The sequence below is a fragment of the Cydia splendana genome, chromosome 17 (genome assembly GCF_910591565.1).
Source record: "Cydia splendana chromosome 17, ilCydSple1.2, whole genome shotgun sequence".
Lineage (NCBI taxonomy): Eukaryota > Metazoa > Arthropoda > Insecta > Lepidoptera > Tortricidae > Cydia > Cydia splendana.
Genome location: NC_085976.1, coordinates 853,783 through 877,341, shown reverse-complemented (window position 1 = coordinate 877,341; position 23,559 = coordinate 853,783). Strand labels below are relative to the sequence as shown.

Sequence of the window (23,559 nt, the reverse complement as noted above, 5' to 3'; positions counted from 1 at the left end):
TCTGAAAACTTGCCATGGCGGAGAAATATATTTTGCAATATTTTTATTCTTAATTTTTACCACTGACACAAGAGCCACCGATGATGCAGAATGCAGAACATCTTTTATTCAATTATTTCGTAGCTTAACCCTTCACCGCATACGAAGTCATATATGGCACATATTATAGTGAACTCTATTGCCAGCTATTAAAGGAGTAGGCATTTTCTACGATAAATCGAAAACGATACGTGTAGTTTTTGTTTTAAACGAAAAATGAAAAAAATCTCCGCTTCGGGCAGGACTCAAACGTGTGACCTTTTGGAATACCGAAAGGAATGGAAAAATTCGCACGCTTCTGGTTGGCTTCGATAGCTCAGTTGGTTAGGAGTGGTGGAGCCGATACTCCGAAAGGTTGCAAGTTCGATTCTTGCCCGAAGCGATAAATTTTTCCATTTTTCCTTTGATATAAAAAAATGTTGATAAAAACGTGTAGTTACATGAATATCTAGCTGAATAGTTTTAAAAATCACTAAAAGCAAAATACGTATTGTTTTTAAAAGCTAATGCCAAAATTAGAATATTTTAAGCTATATGTTTAAGTTTATTTGTATAGTAAATACCTTTCCTCAACAACCTTTATACTTTCAAATCTCAAAATTAATTATTTGTACTGTGACGTTTAGCGTCGCATGAAGTAGGTAGATTGCAAAATGAGACGAAAGAAAACTAACCAGAGTAAATTTTACGAATAATAATTTTAAAAAAATAAAAAAACTAAAGGAAAGACAAGGTCGTGGATCTTTTCTGAGCTGGCAATTAACAGTGGTGAAACGAGTCCTTGATAGGGGTCACTTCCCTGCACTACGTCGCAGAACGTCGAACTTGGAGGTGGCCGTCTTCAAAAAAAAGGGTTCCGGATCCAGCACGGGAACCTTCCGGAACGAAGCGGAGCATGCGAATTCAGGTTGGTAGGTTCCGACTCCAACCCCAGACTTGGTCCCTGGAATTCCGGTAAAAATGGCCATTTCAAGAAAAGTCCAATTTTGTACAAGTGACTGCGACATCCGGATTTTAGGCCAAATTAATGCGCTAATGAGAAAGTAGGCTGGTGTAGTGAACCCCAAAGAATTAAAAGGTGATCAATGATGTGGCAGTCACAAGTAGAATCATCATTTTAAATTTAAAACAAAGAAGAAAGTGAAGTTAAATTTACTAAATGTACTTCTACAACTAAAAGCTTTATTAATGCATGTCAACTACAATTTGGCATGTAATTTTATACATTTAAATTAGAATTAAGCCTAACTTTGATTATAATCTACAAGATTTTTATAAAGTGGGTAGACTCATATTTCCAGAAGGTTCGAGAAGCTTGTTATTTCCAGCGTTATTTTTATAGGAAAATTACAGTTAATAAGCAGATAGTGATAGCCAAATGTACCCAGAAAGAACTAAATGAAAATGTGATGGCAAGAAGAAAATGATTCCTTAATTTACTACTATGAAAGTTACCTTTCTCTTAAAACTACAAAATATTCAAAACACTCACCCTATTTGGGGAAATACTGGAACTTAACACATTTAATATTAGAATAAATTTTACACCATATTAAAAATTTGTCACATCATGACTGTAAAATTGTATCTTTGAATTTAGTCGATTTGACCTCTCGCTGTCAAAGCCGTGGTAGCAATGTCTCGGACGCGTATGTGTCTCATTAGCTGGCCGGTTCACATCGCTTATCGCGAGCCGGGTGACGTAGTCCTTTGTATTCGCATCTAGTTTTACCTAATAGCAAATGCAGTCGTCAATTCTGTTTGTTCGTAGATTTATTTTGTATATATTAGTTTTCAAGGTTTTTGTGTATATTTTTTTAGATAATAAGTATGAAATGTGTATTATAGTAGTTTATAGTTATATTTAGGTTTAAGTTTATTTCTTATTTTGTAGAATTTTAATTGGAAATAACGGTAAACCGTTACATACCCCTCTTTTTAGGTTAGGGTTTTTGCTAGGAAAACCCGCTATTTCTGTTGTCTACTCAATAGATACACTAGTCATCATTCAGGCTTCAATCTCAACATACACCTCCTCTTCATACATGCATCACACAGCCAAATAAGCAATAAACATTTCTATATATGTTTTTGCGTCCTAGCAGATTGAGTATTATACTTACGATTGTATAAATACTCTCATGTATTTATTAATGGTTCTTAAATATATTAATCACTAACCTCAGTGGTCTAGATCATACTACAGGCTGTTTAGAAGACCTGATAGCCTACTGATAGGCCTGAAATTCACAAACCGGTAGAGGTTTACAAAGTATAAATAATCTAATCTAACAGTTATTGTATTTAGAGTATGTGCCAGCGCTTATACGTCAGTTTCATGAGGCTAGTGAATAAATTTAGACAGTTAATGTAGAAATCGTACATAGGGGACTACTTAATCATATTAAACTTTGTAGTTGGTGATCTTAAAATCTTTAACATGCCAGTTACCTATATTCCTCCCTTGCATGTCTTCTAGTTCGTATACTAAATTAGACTTTTTAGCAACGATCTTACATGGACAATACTTCGGTGCAAGTTTCTTCGCAAACATGTTGTTTTTGTCGCTAAGGTAGAACGTTTTTTTTCCAAATAGTATCGCCAACTTTAAAATCATGATCTTTACGGCGTAGGTTATAGTGTTCGCTATTCCTAGTATGGGCTTGCACTAGAGAAGATTGAACCTTATCAAAAATTTTCCGCAAATGACCTAGATTCTCTGCATATTCATCTCTAGGAGTAAATATTATGTCGTCACCTAGTTCTGGGTCAATATAGTGTAAACCGCTAGTGACCAATTCCCGTCCATGAACGAGAAACGCGGGGGTGTATTTTGTTACCTCATTACTGGATGTGTTCATAGCGAACGTGCGAAGCGAAGTGGTCGTTTTCAATGTAGGATGATACTGCTGTAATAATCACTTTGTTGTATCGTTCTACTGTGTTCACTTGCGGAGTATATTTAGGCGTAAATCTTACGTTAGGGACATTGTAGTCATTAAACAATTTCTTTAACACGTTACTTGTGAACTGCTTTCCATTGTCCATAAGAACAGTACTAGGCACGCCGTGAACTAGGAAAACTTTTTCCTCGATTAACTTAGCTATTATCTCGGAGGTTGCGCGACGAATGGGAAATAATAAACAGTACTTCGAGAAACAGCATGTCACAACAAATATAAAAGTGTTCTGTTTTCTCGATGGGGGTAGGGGACCTATGAGATCCATGCTTAACATTTGAAAAGGGCGTGAGCAGTCTTTAGGACGGCCCATAATGCCTAGATTAGCATGAGTAGCATGCTTGTGAGCACAGCAAATATCACAATTAGAAACAAATTTAACTACATCGCGATGCATGTCCTGCCAGAAGTAGTTTATGTGTTTTATATATGCCAAAGTGGCCAGCGGTAGGTTCTGAATGATTTTTACTAATAATGTCGAGTCTAAATTCGAGGGGAATGACTTCTTTCCACTCGAACTCTCGAGTTAAAGGATTTAGACTTTTTTTAAACCTAAATAGTCTGCCGTTAGTTACTTTGTAATTTAAAAATGAAGTAGGAGTGTTTTGGCAACCGTTGTAAATATTTAGATACCACGAGTCGCTTGTAGAATAAAACATGTCAGGACTAGTTGGGATCTCATCAATCTCGGCAATAGCAACAGAACGGGAGAGACTGTCTGGTACTACATTTTCTGAGCCACGACGATGCTTGATCTCAAAGTTGAATGAGGACATACGAACTCCCCAACGGGCTAAACGACCCGTGGGATTATTTAGATTTAGAAACCACTTAAGTGACGAGTGATCGGTATACACGACGAACTTTTTGCCGTTCTCCAAGTAGCACCTCCAGTGTTCAATCGCTGTAAGTACTGCAAGTGCCTCTCGTTCTGTTGCGCTGTAGTTACGCTCTTGGTTAGAGAGAGACTTACTCATGTACGCTATAACCTTCTCTTGATTGTCTATGACCTGTGTCAGGACCGCACCCACGCCGTAATCGCTCGCATCTGTATGCACTTGGAACGGCTGCGTATAATCCGGGCACGACAATATAGGAGAAGATACTAAGGCTTCCTTTAGCGTACGAAAGGCGACTTCAGCATCGGTAGACCAGTTAAAAGGGGGTGAGTTTTTAGCTTGTGAAGTAAGTTTATTTAGAGGTGCAGCTATAGAACTGAAATTTGGAATAAAACGGCGATACCATGATGCCGTTCCAATAAACCGACGAACTTCCTTGCGATTAGTAGGAGTTAGATAGTTAATGATTGCCTCAATCTTTTCTGGGTTCGGTTGTAGTCCATTTCCATCTACTACATATCCTAAATAACTCAGTCTATTTCTGAAGAATTGACACTTTTGGTAACCAATGGTTAAGTTTGCCATTTTAAGTTTCTCTAGAACTCTAACTAATAGGGAGATATGTTCTTCAAAGGTCGATTAGACAATGATAATGTCGTCGATGTAGACAAAGACTTTATGCTCAAAATCAGGCCCATATAACAACATATCAACCAGTCGTTGTTGCGTCGCTGGAGCATTGGTTAAGCCAAAGGGCATAGAAACAAACTGAAAGGTACCACGCGAAGGAATATAAAACGCCGTTTTACACCGGTCTTCTTCCTTAATAGGAATTTGCCAAAAACTCTTTGACAAGTCTAAACTAGAGAGATATTTAGCGTCACGCAGATTATCGAGTATCTCAGAAATGTATGGAATACTGTAAGCATCCTTGATGGTAACTGCATTCAATTTACGGCTATCTAAGCAGAATCTCATTTCGCCATTTTTTTTAGGTGTCAACAGAACAGGGGACGACCAAGGGCTCTCGCAAGGTTCTACCACGTTTTCACGCAACATTTCATCAAGCTGAGTGTTTAGTATTCTTTGTTTTTCAGGAGACATTCTGTAGTATCTTTGTCGAACAGGAACAGCATTACCGGTATCTATATTGTGAGCAATTAGAGAAGTGCGGCCTAGACCACGTTCTTCATATGAAATGTTACGAAACTGCGCAGTGATATGATCAGCCGTAACTTTTTGCTCAGGCGAAAGATGATCATAGTCACATAAGTGTGTAGGTTGAGGGTCTAGTGATAGAGAGGCTAATTTATCAACATCCCTAGGTAAAATTACGGAATCTAGTTTTTTAGAAAACAATTCGAAAATTCTCCAGAAGTCCATGCCTAATATCAAGGAGTTTTCGACTTCTGGTACGACGTAGGCCTTCAAGATGTGGGTTTGATCTAAGAACGAGACAGGCAGATTGATCATACCAATATTGTTTAGTCTATGCCTGCCAGCTGCGAATAAATTTATCGTATCCGTACTGTTGAGCTTGAAACCCGCATCCAAGAAAACTTTATGATAGTTATTACCTAGAATTGTATAACCACTACCCGTATCTAACAAACCATGGATAGTTTTACCATTAATCTGAACTGAGACATACGGTCTGTTATGTATATTATCTGAATCGTGGATTGCAGTGACTGAATAGCAAGTGAAAAATTTAGATATGAAGTTGAGCCAAGATTTCCACTCTGAATCACTAAAGTTTTCACTAGATTTTTTAGAAAGATTATGTACACTACAATCCACTGAATTTAGTTTTTTGCATCTTTAGGATTACAGGATTTACAATCAGGATAGCGTACACCTTTATTACCACATTTAAAACAGATAGGGAAGTGTGGCTGTTTGCATTCTTTCAAAGAGTGTGTATCAGTGCGACACCTAGGACAGTACTTACGCGAGTTACTAGCAGTGTTGACATTTTTTGTACTGTTTGCTGTCGCTTGTACAGCATTAGTAGTAGTAGGCTTTTCCTCTGTAGTTTTAGATTTGTTGTAGTTGTAAGAGCTCGAGTAGTTAGGATATTTGTTTTGATTATAGTAGTTTTTCTGTTTCTCATTTGAATTTGTATTTTGGTAGTTTTTATTTGTGTAGTAGATATTATTTTTATGATATTTAGTGTAGGCAAATTCTGGGGCTAGAGTCTCAGAAGTCACCCTAGGCGGTTCATGAAACAAGGATAAGCGTGACTGAATGTCCTCATAGTTTGTGCAAAGGGTTTTTAATGTCTTTAGGTCCTTGATCTCAGGTGAAGCGGCTAGGGTGCTGGCATAACATGGCCGGATGTTATGTAAGATAATTTCGAGTTTTTCTTCCTCAGACAACGGTTTAACCAATCGCGAAAACATGCCATGCATAATAGACAAGTAAATAGAAATGTTTTCTTGTTCCCCTTGCGTACGATATTTTATTTCATTAGTCAGGCGATAGTCGTAATTCTTTGGACTAAAGTCTTTTTTTAATAGGACGACGACATCGTCCCAGCTTTGAAAACTTTCTTTATTGCAACGGAACCAATGTAATGCGTCATCAGTGAAAATCTCGTAGGCAAACTTCAATACACGATACTTTGATATATTCCTAACCTCTACGAATTCTTCAACTCTTTGAATGAAAGAAAAAACGCAGGCTTTTCCAGAGTACTTTAGTTTTGCCAAGTCAGAAGTCAGGTTACGATCACAGTGGAGTACCGCCGTAGCTTCAGGTTCCAAAACTGAGACTGCATTTGCATTTGAGGTTGATGCCGGCCTCAACGTCGTAATTTCTTTGTATTGTTTGTTAAAGGTAGTGCAATAATTTTTGTGCTGGTCAACTAACGTGGCACTAACGTTTGAGATACGCCTTAATCTGTGATATATGTGGTGTAGTAGATTTTCGGTACGCAAGAACAGGGTCTTATCAAATTTAGATTTGAGGGATGCTAGCATCGTTTGGGATTTTGTTAGACTGTCTTTAACAGCATCAAGGTCAACCGCAGGCTCTAAATGTGATTCCAAAATGTCCTCAGGAGGTATGGCCAATTTTACTATCTGGCTTCGGAGGTCCTGCACCGAACCAGTTGAACCACCTCTAAGGATCACCTCATATTCAAGCTCAGCTTTTTGTAGTGACAAATATTTAATTGGGTACGACATGTTTAAATCTTAACGTAAAAAGTGTGTGTTTTGATTACAATTGATTAAAAAGCAGTTAGGTTTAGTTGCTAAGTAAGTGGAATGTGAGATACGATAGAATTTTAAAATTATTTTAAATCGGAATAAGTGAAGTGTAGACTTTTTTTTTTTTTTTTTAAACAAGAATTTTGCTATAACTATATGAAGTGAGAAACTGACAACCACGTACCAAACAACTGCTCAAATCAGACTTAAAAACTAGATGAATTACAAGTGCTAATATTAGAAAGCCACCAACACCAATGAAAACCAAGAGGAGAAAAAGGCCAAGGACTTGCTTCAATAATGCACAGCTCAGAAATAACCAGTATGGGCGCCAATGTGACGTTTAGCGTCGCATGAAGTAGGTAGATTGCAAAATGAGACGAAAGAAAACTAACCAGAGTAAATTTTACGAAATATAATTTAAAAAAAATAAAAAAACTAAAGGAAAGACAAGGTCGTGGATCTTTTCTGAGCTGGCAATTAACAGTGGTGAAACGAGTCCTTGATAGGGGTCACTTCCCTGCACTACGTCGCAGAACGTCGAACTTGGAGGTGGCCGTCTTCAAAAAAAAGGGTTCCGGATCCAGCACGGGAACCTTCCGGAACGAAGCGGAGCATGCGAATTCAGGTTGGTAGGTTCCGACTCCAACCCCAGACTTGGTCCCTGGAATTCCGGTAAAAATGGCCATTTCAAGAAAAGTCCAATTTTGTACAAGTGACTGCGACATCCGGATTTTAGGCCAAATTAATGCGCTAATGAGAAAGTAGGCTGGTGTAGTGAACCCCAAAGAATTAAAAGGTGATCAATGATGTGGCAGTCACAAGTAGAATCATCATTTTAAATTTAAAACAAAGAAGAAAGTGAAGTTAAATTTACTAAATGTACTTCTACAACTAAAAGCTTTATTAATGCATGTCAACTACAATTTGGCATGTAATTTTATACATTTAAATTAGAATTAAGCCTATCTTATCTTATCTTATTGTTTTCGGGGGCCCTTGCGGATACACTTCGACCCATAGGGATCTTTTGTGCAGTTACCCCCTAGAAGAGATCCGTCAACTACTCAAGAGCTTTTCCCACCATATCCATGTGTCGGATGATGGAGCTCATGGGTAGCGTTTTAAAGTTCTTTGGTTCCAGGTATCCTGCTCCAAAGTCCTTCATTCTTTGTCTGGCGAGGGCGTGACATTCACACATTAAGTGTCTTACTGTCTCTTCCTCTTCGCCACACATACGACAATCGGTGAGAATTAAGCCTAACTTTGATTATAATCTACAAGATTTTTATAAAGTGGGTAGACTCATATTTCCAGGAGGTTCGAGAAGCTTGTTATTTCCAGCGTTATTTTTATAGGAAAATTACAGTTAATAAGCAGATAGTGATAGCCAAATGTACCCAGAAAGAACTAAATGAAAATGTGATGGCAAGAAGAAAATGATTCCTTAATTTACTACTATGAAAGTTACCTTTCTCTTAAAACTACAAAATATTCAAAACACTCACCCTATTTGGGGAAATACTGGAACTTAACACATTTAATATTAGAATAAATTTTACACCATATTAAAAATTTGTCACATCATGACTGTAAAATTGTATCTTTGAATTTAGTCGATTTGACCTCTCGCTGTCAAAGCCGTGGTAGCAATGTCTCGGACGCGTATGTGTCTCATTAGCTGGCCGGTTCACATCGCTTATCGCGAGCCGGGTGACGTAGTCCTTTGTATTCGCATCTAGTTTTACCTAATAGCAAATGCAGTCGTCAATTCTGTTTGTTCGTAGATTTATTTTGTATATATTAGTTTTCAAGGTTTTTGTGTATATTTTTTTAGATAATAAGTATGAAATGTGTATTATAGTAGTTTATAGTTATATTTAGGTTTAAGTTTATTTCTTATTTTGTAGAATTTTAATTGGAAATAACGGTAAACCGTTACAGTACGACAGCCAAAACTACTCTTTCGCGAAGTAAACATCTTCCGGCAATTTCCCTCAAATTTAATACGTGTTTGTTAACAAACACATACAACAGCCAGCTTAAACTGAGCTCCCTCCCTCCCCGCACCTCACTGCACGACGCACCGCAGAGAGGAAATAAGGTATAATTGACAGGTCTAAATTTAATGGTCGCCGGTTTTATGGTCGAATCTAATATTCCATTAAAGCGAACTGGTTTTCATCAACGACCAAAGATGTAGTGATACTTCTGGGCTTGTCATGATTAGGGAAGTGTAGGTCTGGAACGTTGGTTGTTAGTTTACTTACAAGCTTACATTAAGGCAATGTGAATTACTTCGTGGCGTGGTACCTAGTGATGAAAAAGACTTAAGTATTATTTTAAATATTTTATACTCGACTGAGGTTTTATTTAAACTATAGATAATGATAAATTGAAATAGAGGCCGGATTGAACCGGTGGCGTCTCTAGCTTACGCGGCTAAATGGGAAATGATGGCCACGTTTTTCCTTTTAGGTGATAAAGCAAAAATTAAGCAAAATAAAACTATGTGACAGCCACCTGCAATAAAATGTTACACAGCGAAGGCCGCAAGAATATCTGACACAATCTTATTTGTAGAGCCATAAGAGCGTGTCATATATTTTTGCGGCATTCGTAGAGTAACATATTATTACAGGTGACTGTGACAAAGACCAAAAGTTGGGGAATCAGTACGACAACAATAGTAATACTATTATTTGTATTAAAAGCAATCCTAATTTACGAATATTAACTATGCAATCTAGTAATATTTAACTTAGGCATCCATACGCCGAAGTTATCGGAATGCAATAAAAACACCGTGTATTTAATAAGACGAGAGTTGCTACCACTCTAATTCGTAGTATAAAATAGATTTCATGAAGCATGTGGCTCGGCATATAAAGCGAGCTGGCGCCTTTGACATTCGCTTGAGAGTAAACATCGTCGGCATTGTTGTGGATCTAATATTAATTCTGCGTGTCGTTTGAAGTATAAACTACAAAATAATATAAGATGTTATATTAAATATTCAGCTTCAAAAAGGGTTAGTTGCAAAATGTTATATCGATAGAGTTTCTTTGACATTGGGCCCGATTCCAACAACGACATTTTTTCAACCTAAAATTTCACTTTTGACACTGACAGATCTGTATCGTATTGCTGTGACATCTTATAAGTTCGAATATTCGGAATCGGGCCGATTATCGTTGTAACTACAAGATAAGTACTAGTTTTTTTTCTTGTTTAATATATTCTTAGGACAATAAATATGAGTTTTCAAACACTGTACATTATTCTAATAAATTGTTTTGATTTTGAAATCGATTCGGGTTCTTTGAATTGTCTACTTATATTACCACTTCAGCCTGCTAGCCTTGTTTCTGCTAACTTACCTGAAAAAATAAGAAATATTATTAAGTCAAAGTCAAGAAACATTATTCTGAAACCATGATCTTCAAAAGCTTGGAAGTCGCACAAATCATTTGTTAAAAAATTTCATACGAAAATTCACACTGATTTATTAATAACTTTAAATAAAATAGATACTGTTCTTAAATTTCCACCTATCCCTAGTAAAATTATGAATGTGAAAATAAATCTGCCTGTCTGTGTCTGTTACCTCTTCACGCTTAAACAGCTGAACCGATTTAGAGATTAAATTTGGTTTGGAGATAGTTTGAGGCCCGGGTAAGGAAATAGGGTATATAATCTACAATATTTCCTTGTCCACGACTTCGTTTTCGTGTAATGATGATGATAATGATGATGTTCATTACATACAGACGAAGTCACTGAAAGAACTTGCTTCAACATAAATATGCACTTCTAGGTATTCATCTTAATTAAGTACTCGTGGGTTTGTATACTTACAAAGATCTAATATTTACAAACGAAACGTATACAAAAGAGCATCTTATCACACCATTTCCACAGAATAACAAATTAAATTCTCCCAAAAAATCTCACCCTCAATAAAGCCAGAAGTCTTAGAGGGACAGATTCATTCCCCTCAATAGACTTATTTTTTGATCAAAAGGAAACCTTCAAAATGATCTATCCATTATAATTAGTTCGTAACATGAATGCGTTGAATTGAAATAGACGAGTCATCCTAAACCAAGTTGTGTTCGCGATGTTTTCGTGTGCGCGGAAGGTTCAACGTCTCACAAAAACCGGCCAAGTGCCAGTCGGACGCGCGCACGAAGGGTTCCGTACCATTACGCAAAAAAAGACAAAAAATCACGTTTGTTGTATGGGAATCCCATTTAAATATTTATTATATTCTATTTTTAGTATTTGATGTTATAGCGGCAAAAGAAATACATCATGTGTGAAAATTTCAACTGCCTAGCTATCACGGTTCATGAGATCAGCCTGGTGACAGACAGACAGCGGAGTCTTAGTAATAGGGTCCCGTTTTTACCCAGGTAGGTATGTCGGTACTTGAGCAATAATTCATTTGTTATTAATTTGGCAGTGCAACAAGATGTAGATATTGCATCAAGAAAATGGTTGCCCTTTTATAAGGTAAAGTTCGGATTTACCCCCTTATTAATAAACGTGTTACAAACCTCAATTAGCTAATAATAGTTTGTCCTTATCTGTCATTTTGACTTATGTATTTGTTAGAAAAGGGATAAAACATAATGTAACTAAAATCAAGGCCTTAAATTTTAAGAATAAGGTGGTTAGACTGCAGCAGCATTACTACAATACGTATTTCAGCGCGACATTACTACCGACTGAATTACGGCCGCTAATGTCAAAATCGATGTTGCTGCCCGAAAATTTGACATTTGCGGCAGCAATGCGGGCGGCACGTCGCGCCGTGCAATAGGTACACCAGTCTGCAGTTAAGCTGGTGCAGACTGAATCCAAACGTCACCTTTAGAGACCGCATTGAGCAATTGATCGTAAAAAGCTGCAGTCTAGATGCGACTGTTGGTTCATGGACCCTCGACTCTTTCCTACTACGAGTATCTTACGTTTGGAATAGCCGACGAAAGCCGCCATACTGAAGTGGCTCGTCACGGTGAGATGTAATTTTTTCGGCAACCCATTTAGCACTCTGTCCACAATGATTTAGAGTTTATTTTAGACTGGAGCTTGATGGCAGGACATTGAGATGTTTTAATTAAATTAAGTGCGAACTTAGCCTTTCGCGACAGAATTAGAGTAAGATCTGAATGGTGGCCAGCAATTTATAATTATAAATATCCATGGCCTATACACAATGTTTTGCCAATTTATTACCAACTTAACGGATATATTTCTGCGCATATTCCAAAAAAGTCTCGAATTCTGTACATAATCGTTTTATTTATCATCGTCAGTTAAGTCACTTTCAACAGTCCAATAATGGCAGGATGAGTAATTAATGCCCATTGAATTAACTGCGAAATTGAAGCTTTGACGGAAATACTAATTTATCCTTTAATTTTAGCTTTCCAATTCCATTTGAAGCGATTCATGCTGCGCGCGTAAATTTAATTTCGTATTTACTAATTCCTGGAGGCGGATTTTACGATAAAATTACATTATTTATATTATAATTCCTTGTGTTTCACTAATTCCTAAGTTTTTTATCGAGTTGAGAGTAATGTTTGTTATTAGACTAGAAACTTGAAAGTTTTGACTTTTTCCTTGAAATGATGTTTAAAAAGTTTTTATGTAGGTAACAATGATAAATCCATATCAGCATCTGTGCACCGTGGTTTCTTTACCAACAAGCTGGTCATGCGTTAGTTTTATTTGAAGCATGTACATATAAACGCACAACGTATCAGCATTGCGATACAGCGAGGAAATGCCGCCAGCATCCTTGGTACAATGCCTCAGGGGCCTATTTTAGATTTAAGCTATTTATTAATTTCGTTTAGTAGTACCACTGTATATACAGGCTGTCCCTAGCCATTGGACAAAGCCGAAATGTATACAAAGTATCATAACAATCGGTGAAGCGGTTACCTGTATGTGTTAGTGGCTCCTGAGGTAATAAATAGTATGAAACCTTCTTCGACCGTTTTGATTATCTTTTTTATCGAACGAGCGAGCGAAGCGAAGTGAAGTTCTTACATTCGACTTTGAACACACGGCTGGCTAGGGGCACGTCCCGGCATTTCGATGTTTTTAAGCTGAACTATCATAGGATAGTTTGATAGTCAATAACTTAAGTAAATTTGTTCTGATTTAAATAAAATTGGGTGAACGTATAGTCGAGGGCATTATATTTTAGTCATTAAATTTTGAGCTGGCTCGAACAAGAGGTTATTGAGCTAGAAGAGCTTAAAATGCTAAAAAGCCATTTGTGAGGGGTCTTGCTATTCTGGTCATATTAATTGCAAGAAAGTACGGTCGAGTTTGGTATCAAATGAAAGTGCTCGGTATACACATTTATAATATTGTTTTTATAATTTAAGATTTTTTTCGAAAATTATGGTAATTTTGGAATCCAAGATGGCGGCCATGCCTGTCATAAAAGTCGTCATGGATGTCATTTTATAGGTTTTAGGGGGCGCAGATTTCGAAAATGATGACCATTTTGGAATCCAAAATGGCGGCCATGCAGTATGTCATAAAAGTCGTCATGGATGTCGTTTTATAGGTTTTAGGGGGCGCAGATTTCGAAAATGATGACCATTTTGGAAACCAAAATGGCGGCCATGCAGTATGTCATAAAAGTCGTCATGGATGTCGTTTTATAGGTTTTAGGGGGCGCAGATTTCGAAAATGATGACCATTTTGGAATCCAAAATGGCGGCCATGCAGTATGTCATAAAAGTCGTCATGGATGGGGCGTTTTATAGGTTTTGGGGGGGCGCAGATTTCGAAAATGATGACCATTTTGGATTCCAATATGGCGGCCATGCAGTATGTCATAAAAGTCGTCATGGATGTCGTTTTATAGGTTTTAGGGGGCGCAGATTTCGAAAATGATGACCATTTTGGAATCCAAAATGGCGGCCCTGCAGTATGTCATAAAAGTCGTCATGGATGTCATTTTATAGGTTTTAGGGGGAGCAGATTTCAAAAATGATGACCATTCTGGAATCCAAAATGGCGGCCATGCAGTATGTCATAAAAGTCGTCATGGATGTCGTTTTATAGGTTTTAAGGGGCGCAGATTTCGAAAATGATGACCATTTTGGAATCCAAAATGGCGGCCATGCAGTATGTCATAAAAGTCGTCATGGATGTCGTTATATAGGTTTTGGGGGGCGCAGATTTCGAAAATGATGACCATTTTGGATTTCAATATGGCGGCCATGCACTATGTCATAAAAGTCGTTATGGATGTCGTTTTCTAGGTTTTAGGGGGCGCAGATTTCAAAAATGATGACCATTTTGGATTCCAAGATGGCGGCCATGCAGTATGTCATAAAAGTCGTCATGGATGTCGTTTTATAGTTCATGGTCATCATTTTCGAAATCTGCGCACTTGTTTCAAATAAGATATAGATGCATCCTAGTAAGTCAACAACATCTATATCTACTATCGAAATGTACTTTTGATAGTAGTAGTATGAAATGCAATCTGAAAGGAATCAAGTAATGCATTCCTATAATGAGGAATCGACATTGATTCCAATTACTAGTAATTGTAATATACGAGAAATTGATTCCTGATTCCTCATATGGAATTGTACTTAGTAATTCGGTATTGTTAGGTTACAAAGTAATCTCATCATCATCATCATCATCAGGCTATATTAGTCCACTGCTGGACATAGCCCTCCCCTAAAGAGCGCCAAAGCGCCCTGTCTTCAGCTTGCCGCATCCAGCATCTGCCTGCAGTCTTTCGCAGATCGTCATCCCACCTGGTCGGAGGGCGTCCTACACTACGTTTGCCGAGTCGCGGTCTCCACTCAAGAACACGTTTACCCCAGCGGTTGTCGGTTCTTCTTGAGATATGGTCAGCCCACTGCCACTTCAGCTTGCTAATTCTTTGAGCTATGTCGGTAACTTTGGTTCTCTGTCGGATGTATTCGTTACGAATCCTATCCTTCAGAGAAACCCCGAGCATTGCTCTCTCCATAGCTCGCTGAGCGACTTTGAACTGGTGGACCAACCCTACCGTGAGTGTCCATGTCTCGGCTCCGTAGGTCATGACGGGTAGGACGCACTGATTGAAAACTTTTGTTTTCAAGCATTGCGGTATGGATGACGAGAAGACTCGGCGAAGTTTCCCGAACGCTGCCCAGCCCAGCTGGATCCTCCTCTTGGCCTCCTTCTCGAAATTGTTTCTACCTAACTGCAGAATCTGCCCAAGGTAAGTGTATTCGGAAACGATTTCGAGGAGGTGACCATGTACGACTATCGGTATTGGATCAATGTGGCCATTGATCATGACTTTGGTTTTATCCAAATTCATGCCAAGACCGATGCGTCGTGAGGCTGAAGCTAGGTCGTCCAGCAACCGGTTCAGCTCCTCCAGCGACTCCGCCATTAAGACTATGTCATCTGCAAATCGTAGGTGTGAGACGTAGTCGCCGTTTATGTTGATGCCCTTACCTTTCCAGTCCAGCGTCTTAAACACATCTTCCAACGCGCTTGTGTTGTGTGCAAAATAATCTAGGAATCGGTAATCAAATGAAAAAGTAATTTCAAGTAATCGTGGAATCAGGAATCAATTACGAAATGCCTATCTCGGACTAACTAGCACTGCATTCAATTGATCTTTTTGGCGAACCGTGAGTTCTCAGTTCGGGGCGAACTACTAGTTTATGACATTAATAAGATTCTGACTTTAGACAAATGTCATCTGTGAGGTGGGACGTAAAGGAGAACTCGTTCGTACTGAATATAGGTTTATTCTGTCTTAAATAACAAGTACAAGCCTTTATATACTAAGCTATGCACTTGTGTGGGTAAGGCGTAGTACACACACTACACATCATTGCCGCACATTTTCAAACAAGTTGTCAAAAGCACTGCCAATGATTAATACGGTATGTTTCTTTTTGTTGTCGATTATTGGAAATAACTTTTGTTTGAAAATTATTTTTTTTATCTTTTGTTCTAATTAAAAAAATATTACCGTTAGAGCGTCATTTCTGAGAAGTAACCCTACGTGGGATTTCAGGGTTTGTCCAATGGCTAAGGTCACTCTGTATATTGTATGTAAATAAATGATTAAAAAATAAAATAAAATAAAAAATAAAAATAAAAAGCATCTGCCTCGGGCGAGATTCGAACTCGCGGCTCCGAGATACTAGGCCACCCTCTGCCGACTAAGCTGCCGAGACTTACTTGATTGCAGCAAATGTCCAATCGTTGTTACCTATAGGCCTGATCCATTAAAATCCCTATGTTGGTGTTGATCGTTCAAATTGGAATGATCGTTCGCCGTTTAGAGCGCAGCGTCATTGTAAACGCTTACCTAACGTAAACAAATCCAAACGCTCATCAAAACCAGTGTAAGAGCTCTTCTACACAGCATCGCGCTGACGGGTCATGAGTAATCTGGACAGCTTGAGTATTCGACTAGGTAAGCAATTGAAATAGAGGCAGCTCTCAATGCGGGCGAGGAGACGTCCTTTGACAAAGCAATTGGGAGAATTAAGCTGGTGAAGGTTAGCAGAGCTATTGGAGCGATTTTTAAGCTGGGGGCGATTCGAGATCTGAGCTCGATTCCGTGAAAGACATTGATGTGGATTTGTGGAATCAATACTTAAAGTTGATCGAATGATCGTTTTTGACTCGTTCTTACATAAAGTTTTAAACTCGCAATACTTTAATGTTGGTTTGCAGAATCGAATGTAATGTTTTCGAATCGAGATAAAAGTTGAAATATTTTTTTGTCAATGACATGTACCATTAAGTAAGTGACGTCCTATCCTGTCATATCTTTTTGTGTATTGAGTATACTCGTATTACACTGTCGTACGGTCAGCCAAGAAAGTGGTCTACTACTTTTCGACTCTATCAATCAGATGAGTAGCTAGATCAGTGCCCCAAATGCGTTAGTTCCGCGTAGCATTATTCCCGATCGCATTTTTCCCCACTCGCGTTAGTTCCGCGTAGCATTATTCCCGATATATAGCATTGTTTCTGGTCGCATTTTTCCCCACTAGAGTTTGTTTTTCAAAAATCATTTAGTTCACAACTTAGCTAGACGGAGCCCCGCTTTGCGCGGCTCCTACGAGTATATATCTGGGCGGTTTGCCCTTCGGGCATCTGAAGCTACCTAACGAACCTAACCTACCTAACCTATTAATTTAGTGTGACGTCCATGAAAACATTACACTTTGGGAAAAAAAGTGTAGGTAGGTTAGGTTCTGTTGTAGTTGACCTCTTTTGTGCAGACAACTGTTAAGTTTTCTATTTTCTATTTTTGATATACATGTATTTTAAATTTGCCTAGTTACCTTACTTCGAATAAAACACTCTTGTCATGAACATCTCTTTCTTACTTTATTTTACAAATACCTAATTTTCACAACACGTTATCAGCACGAATGCTATAATTTATAATGCAAAGTTTAGTGTAATGTGTATTTCGTAAAATATTGCGTTGTAGTGATTGTGTGATTGATGAAAATAATAAAAATCGTAAAAATGTCACACGAATCGGGAGATGCTTCGAGTGGTTCTAATTCCCGTTCAAGCTCATCTTTTCCATCGTTTTGCCTGAGGAGCAAAGATGGATACCCTGCGTGGAAATTTAAGATGCGCAATTACCTATTGCACGAGGATCTGTGGGAGACAATCGGTGGCTACCCTGAAGGAGACACGACCCCTGCCTCTACAAAGGTACGAAAAGATTCGAAAGCCCTGGCAAAGATATGTTTGACAATAGATGGTGCGGCAATCATTCATGTTAGATGTGCGAAAACCGCAGCCGAAGCATGGAAATCTTTGCAGGAAGCTTTTGAGGACAAGGGAATGGGACGAAGACTTACTTTAGAGCGAAAATTGTACAGGTTGAGTCTGTCGGAATTTTCGAATATGGAACTGTACATTAACGCAGTTATGTCAACCGCACAGGATCTGGCGGATATAGATGTAGTCTTAGAGGATAAGTCTATTGCTGCGATACTTTTGGGAGGTCTCACTCCAAAATACGAACCTCTCATTATGGCTTTAGAAAACTGTAATGTCGATGTGACTACGGACTTAGTTAAGACAAAACTGCTAAATGAAATGTCCAAGGATGCGGCTACACCACTAGAATCGGTTTTTCATGCGAAAAGGAAGCCGAAGTCAAAGAAGAAGGATCTGGTTTGTTACGAGTGCAAAATGCCTGGACATAAGCGACCAGACTGTCCGATGAGAGGCAAGAAGGAAAAAGCCAATAAGGTGACTGTCAACGATACGACATTTACAGCTCTTAATACTTCTGGCAGCTCAAGTAAGGACATCATTTATGTAGATTCGGGCTGTACTAGGCACATGGCTTCTAGACGAGATTGGTTTCAGAGTCTTACGATACAGAATCAAGGTACCGTTACTGTCGCAAACGGAGAACAGATTAAGTGCTGCGGAATTGGAAACATATCAATAAACACACCCGAGAACGTGGTCAACAAAATCAGTGATGTTGATTTTGTACCAGATTTAAAAGCTAATTTGTTGTCTGTATACAAAACTGTTGAAAAGGGTTTTATATGTGTTTTTGATATTAATGGATGTAACTTTTATAAATCTGATAATTTTCGTTTTACAGGTGAATCTGTTGCTCATGCCTCGCCCTGTGGTGAACTGTACGTTTTAGACGGTACTGTCAATGTTCCCGAGAATGTGGCAGATAATTATATGACACAGGATGTGCACTCTGACTGTCAGGATAGTTATCAACTTTGGCATAAGAGGCTAGGACATTTGTGTCGCATAGGCATGAACCAACTGAAGAATCACGAGGTAGGCGTAAAGTATTCAGTAGTAGATAAAAATAGTTGCATCGCTTGCGTGGAAGGTAAACAAGCGAGGAAACCTTTCAAGAAGGTAGCGTTTAATAGGGCTACTTCCCCGTTAGAGCTGATCCATATGGATCTCATGGGACCGGTGTCAACAACCTCTTTTCAAGGAAATAGGTATATGCTAACGATAGTAGACGATTATACGCGAAAGGTGTTTGCTTATTTTATTTCTTCCAAAACAGAAGTAAAAAATAAATTCTGTCTGTTTCAAACTTTTGTTGAAAATCAATTAGACAAGAAAATAAAAGCGGTTAGGACTGACGGAGGTAAAGAGTTCGTAAATAAAGAGTTTGTTGATTATCTTGCTTCGAAAGGTATCGAGCATCAAACGACGACGCCTTACAGGCCTCAACAGGTTGGTGTCGCGGAGCGCACACATCGTTCGGTTACAGAGAAGGCGCGGACGTTGCTAGCTGAGAGCTCACTGTCGAAAGCATTCTGGGAAGACGCATTTCAAGTTGCCGTGTACCTAAAGAATAGGTCTCCTCATCGAGCCTTAGGTGGAAAAATTCCTTATGACAGGTGGTATGGTCGTAGAGGTGATCTTAGTCACCTGAAAGTGTTCGGATGTAGAGCACTTGTCCATATACCCTCGATTCACAGAAGGAAATTAGATGTCAAGGCACAGGAAGCGATTTTCGTCGGTTATTCAGAAAATCCAGGTACTTATATTTTTAGGGATCCTGCTAACCCACGAAAAATGTATATGTCCAGAGATGCAACCTTTTTTGAGAATTGTTTTACAGAGCTGAAGCAGAGGTCACCAGAACCTGAGGTACAGTCAGACTCTATTTTATTGTTCGAAGATAAAAGAGAGACCGAGTCTGAAAACTGTCAAGATTGTCAATTTTATGACTGTGACGAGAGCAATGACCCTGCACCACCGCCTTCGCCGATAAATCTAGAAAGTGCCGAAGATTTAGTATCTATGGAAGAGCGAGAGCCCTTCAGTGAACCACGGCTACCTAGTGCGGATGAAGAGCCTGCAAGTGTGGAAGAGGAAGCTCATCCTGAGCCGAGATACCCCTCAAGAGATAGGAAACCACCAGATTTCCTAACATACAACGTGTCTACGGTTGATTCTAGAGAACCTACGACATATCTTGAAGCTACTCATGCCGATGATGCAGATAAGTGGAAGCATGCTATGGCTAATGAGTATAGTTCACTGAAAAAACTCCACACATGGGACCTAGTAGATAAGCCTAATAAAAAGGTCATACCATGTAAATGGGTATACAAAATTAAAAAGGACGCGTACGGTAATATAACCAAGTATAAAGCGAGACTCGTCGTGAAAGGCTTTCATCAAGTCGAGGGAGTAGACTACGATGAGACGTTTGCACCTGTGATTCGCCATTCTTCCCTCCGCACTTTATTTGCATTAGCTGCAGAGATGGGGTTAAGAATGAAGCACTTGGACGTTGATACCGCGTTCCTAAACGGAGATTTAGAAGAAGAAGTTTTCATGGAGCAACCTCTTGGTTTCATCGAAAAGGGCAAAGAAAACAAGGTTTGTTTGCTGAAGAAATCCCTTTACGGCCTTAAACAGGCACCGCGAGCATGGAACAAAAAGTTAAATGAAACGCTTTTAAAAATAGGTTTTACAGGAACTCCTTCCGAGCCTTGCGTATATACGAAACTTTTTGGTAAGGAACTCGTGATATTGGGTATTTTTGTCGATGACATAATAGTCTTCTTTAAATCTGATTCGACGTTTGACACTGTCAAAACGAATTTGTCGAAATATTTTTCTTTGAAAGATCTCGGAATATTAAAATGTTATTTAGGTTTACAAATTGAATGCGATTCCGAGTGTATTAAATTAAATCAGCGGAGTTATATTCTTTCTATATTGGAAAAGTTTAACATGAAGGATTGTAAGACTGTGGATACTCCTCTAGTTAAAAAGAATATGGAAAGAAGAACCGATGGTCAAGAAGGTGAGTCTTATCCGTATCAGAACTTAATAGGATGCCTCATGTATCTTACGGTAAACTCACGACCCGATATCGCTTACGCTACGAGCTATTTAAGCCAGTTTAATACGTGCTTTACTAAAGAACACTGGAATGCTGCGAAAAGGGTTCTGCAGTACCTGAAGGGTACTTTAAATTACTCCTTGGTTTACAGGAAGAGTGGAGAACCTTTAAAAGGCTTTAGTGACGCGGACTGGGCAAATTGTCCGATTGACAGAAGGTCGTACACTGGATACACCTTCAAGTTAAGTGGAGGTCCAGTATCCTGGGAGTCCAAGAAGCAGCCTACAGTGGCTTTATCTTCAGCCGAATCGGAATATATGGCACTAGCGTCTGCCACGAAGGAAGCATGCTACTTACGACGGTTTATCTATGAGATAACAGGTAAATTGCATATAGTTCATTTAGCTTCTGACAGTCAGAGTGCCATCAACCTCGTTCGAAATCCTGTACACCACAACAGGACGAAACATATAGATACCAGATTTCACTTTATTAGGGAAAAGGTCTCAAATAATGTTGTTAAATTAGAATACATCAAAAGTAGTGATATGCCTGCCGATGTACTAACGAAGCCACTAGGACCTATAGTACATAAACGGTGTATACTTAACTTAGGAATAGAGACTTAAGTTTTTGTTTTTTGTTTGTCTGGCACAACTTCGATTAAGGGCGGATGTTGTAGTTGACCTCTTTTGTGCAGACAACTGTTAAGTTTTCTATTTTCTATTTTTGATATACATGTATTTTAAATTTGCCTAGTTACCTTACTTCGAATAAAACACTCTTGTCATGAACATCTCTTTCTTACTTTATTTTACAAATACCTAATTTTCACAACAGGTTCGTTAGGTAGCTTCAGATGCCCGAAGGGCAAACCGCCCAGAAATAGGAGCCCCGCGAAGCCACTCAATCAGATGATAGAGTGGTAAAGTGGTAGACCACTTTCTTGGCTGAATACAATACTGTAGTTGTATATTGTATTGAACACCGAACCTTTTTTTTTATATAAAATACCGTAACGGTTAAATCAGTTTGTTAAAAGTTGTCTCTTAATGTAACATTTGTGTTTATTAAAAAAGTCATAATTTTTTTGACACTATTAACTTTAAAAACATGCAAAATTTTACAATTGCTCGTTCAGATGCCTTATTTTTTTCTAAAATAACTGCATTCAACAAAACACTCAGCTCAAAAGTTATCAAAAGTGAGCGCACTGGTTTAGTAATAGCCTATTTACTTTTCCTTTGACCTGCATTCCCTCGAGAAAACAAACCTCATTCTACATCCCTATTGCATGAAGAAATCTCTCTCAAACTGTCCGACTATTTAGGTACAACCAAAATACTCTAAAATCTGGTGTTACCAGCAAAATGCCGATATCGCCAAAACTGTCCAACCGCAATCGGATCGACGTTCTCATCCATCATAGTGCATTGTCCAAGAGTATAACACAAATCGCTTCGCATAGACAAGTCAAAGGCTCAGTATGACCAATATAAAGTGCTCTCAGATTACATATCATAAGTAGGGATATCGAGATCACGCTACAATAGTTAGCTGGAGAATAGATGTATGGAGATTTCATGTACGGCCAGTTTTACAAAATGTTTTCCATGCGCAATGTATGCTCGTTCCTACTATAACTTTAAACCTCGATACGGAATAACCTGTACTCAATACAAGCTGTGATATTCACTGGTGCGTATGTGGTATTGTCGTTAAGCTTTGTGCCCTTTCATATTTGAATTGTGTATCGTAGGATCAGTAATAATAGCTTTACCAAACTAGTGTAAGAGTTCTGTTTATCAGTAATTTGATAATATCGGTTCTTGGCAGCGATTCAAAAATACCTGTAATTTAATTAATTAAATTTTATGTTAAATGGAACTTGTGCACTTGCATTTCAAGACATAGGTTGCCACTTATAAAACACTAGCTTCTGCTTGTGACTTTGTCTGCATTAATTTTTGATAAAACGTCGTTTTTTCAGGGACTTCAAACTTTCTCCGTACCAAATTTCATATAATTTAGTTAAGCGGTTTAAGCGTAAATAGATAACAAAATAGACAGAGTTATTTTCGCATTTATAATATCAGTACCTAGATTTAATCAATAACTTATTAACAAAAAATATATAAAATACAATTGCAACGTAGTAGTAGGTCAGTGTCCTAACATACGCAACTATCTCACGCTTCGTCCATATCTATATTATTTTTATCAAAACTAATCATTTCACTCGCAAGGAAAATAATATTACAGATAAGATGTTTTTCTACAAAAGACCAGAAATTTACGGTTTCACTCAAGATTAAACACAATAATTTCGTCTGGCTCGAGTGATACCAAACAACTTACGCAACCACAGACGCAGAAATCAAACCGCGCCCGACGAATAGAAAAGACTACCCCGATTAACCGACATTCCCTTTTGTCTCCTCTTTAATATCCTAAAGTGGACGTGGGCAATTTTACAAAAAGCCTAAAAAAAGGAAAATCCCTGGTAATTTGCGGGAACCACTCTGCGATAAATGAAATGAAAATTTTTAAGGAGAACAAAAAACGGACGGAAAATTACTGTCAAGAATGGGAGGTCTAATTGTGTTAATAATTTATCAATT

The 23,559-nt window shown here is 38.3% G+C and overlaps 2 protein-coding genes across 2 annotated transcripts in view; both read right to left on the bottom strand.

The window, feature by feature from the left end:
- The window catches only part of LOC134798608 (acetylcholine receptor subunit alpha-like 1), a 350,593-nt gene that overhangs the window by 171,952 nt on the left and 155,082 nt on the right, over nt 1-23,559 (bottom strand). The window lies entirely within an intron of this gene.
- LOC134798602 (uncharacterized) lies at nt 4,526-7,157 on the bottom strand. The gene has a single exon (XM_063770965.1). The coding sequence runs from the start codon at nt 7,024-7,026 to the stop codon at nt 5,644-5,646; it is 1,383 nt and encodes a 460-aa protein (XP_063627035.1). The 5' UTR covers nt 7,027-7,157; the 3' UTR covers nt 4,526-5,643.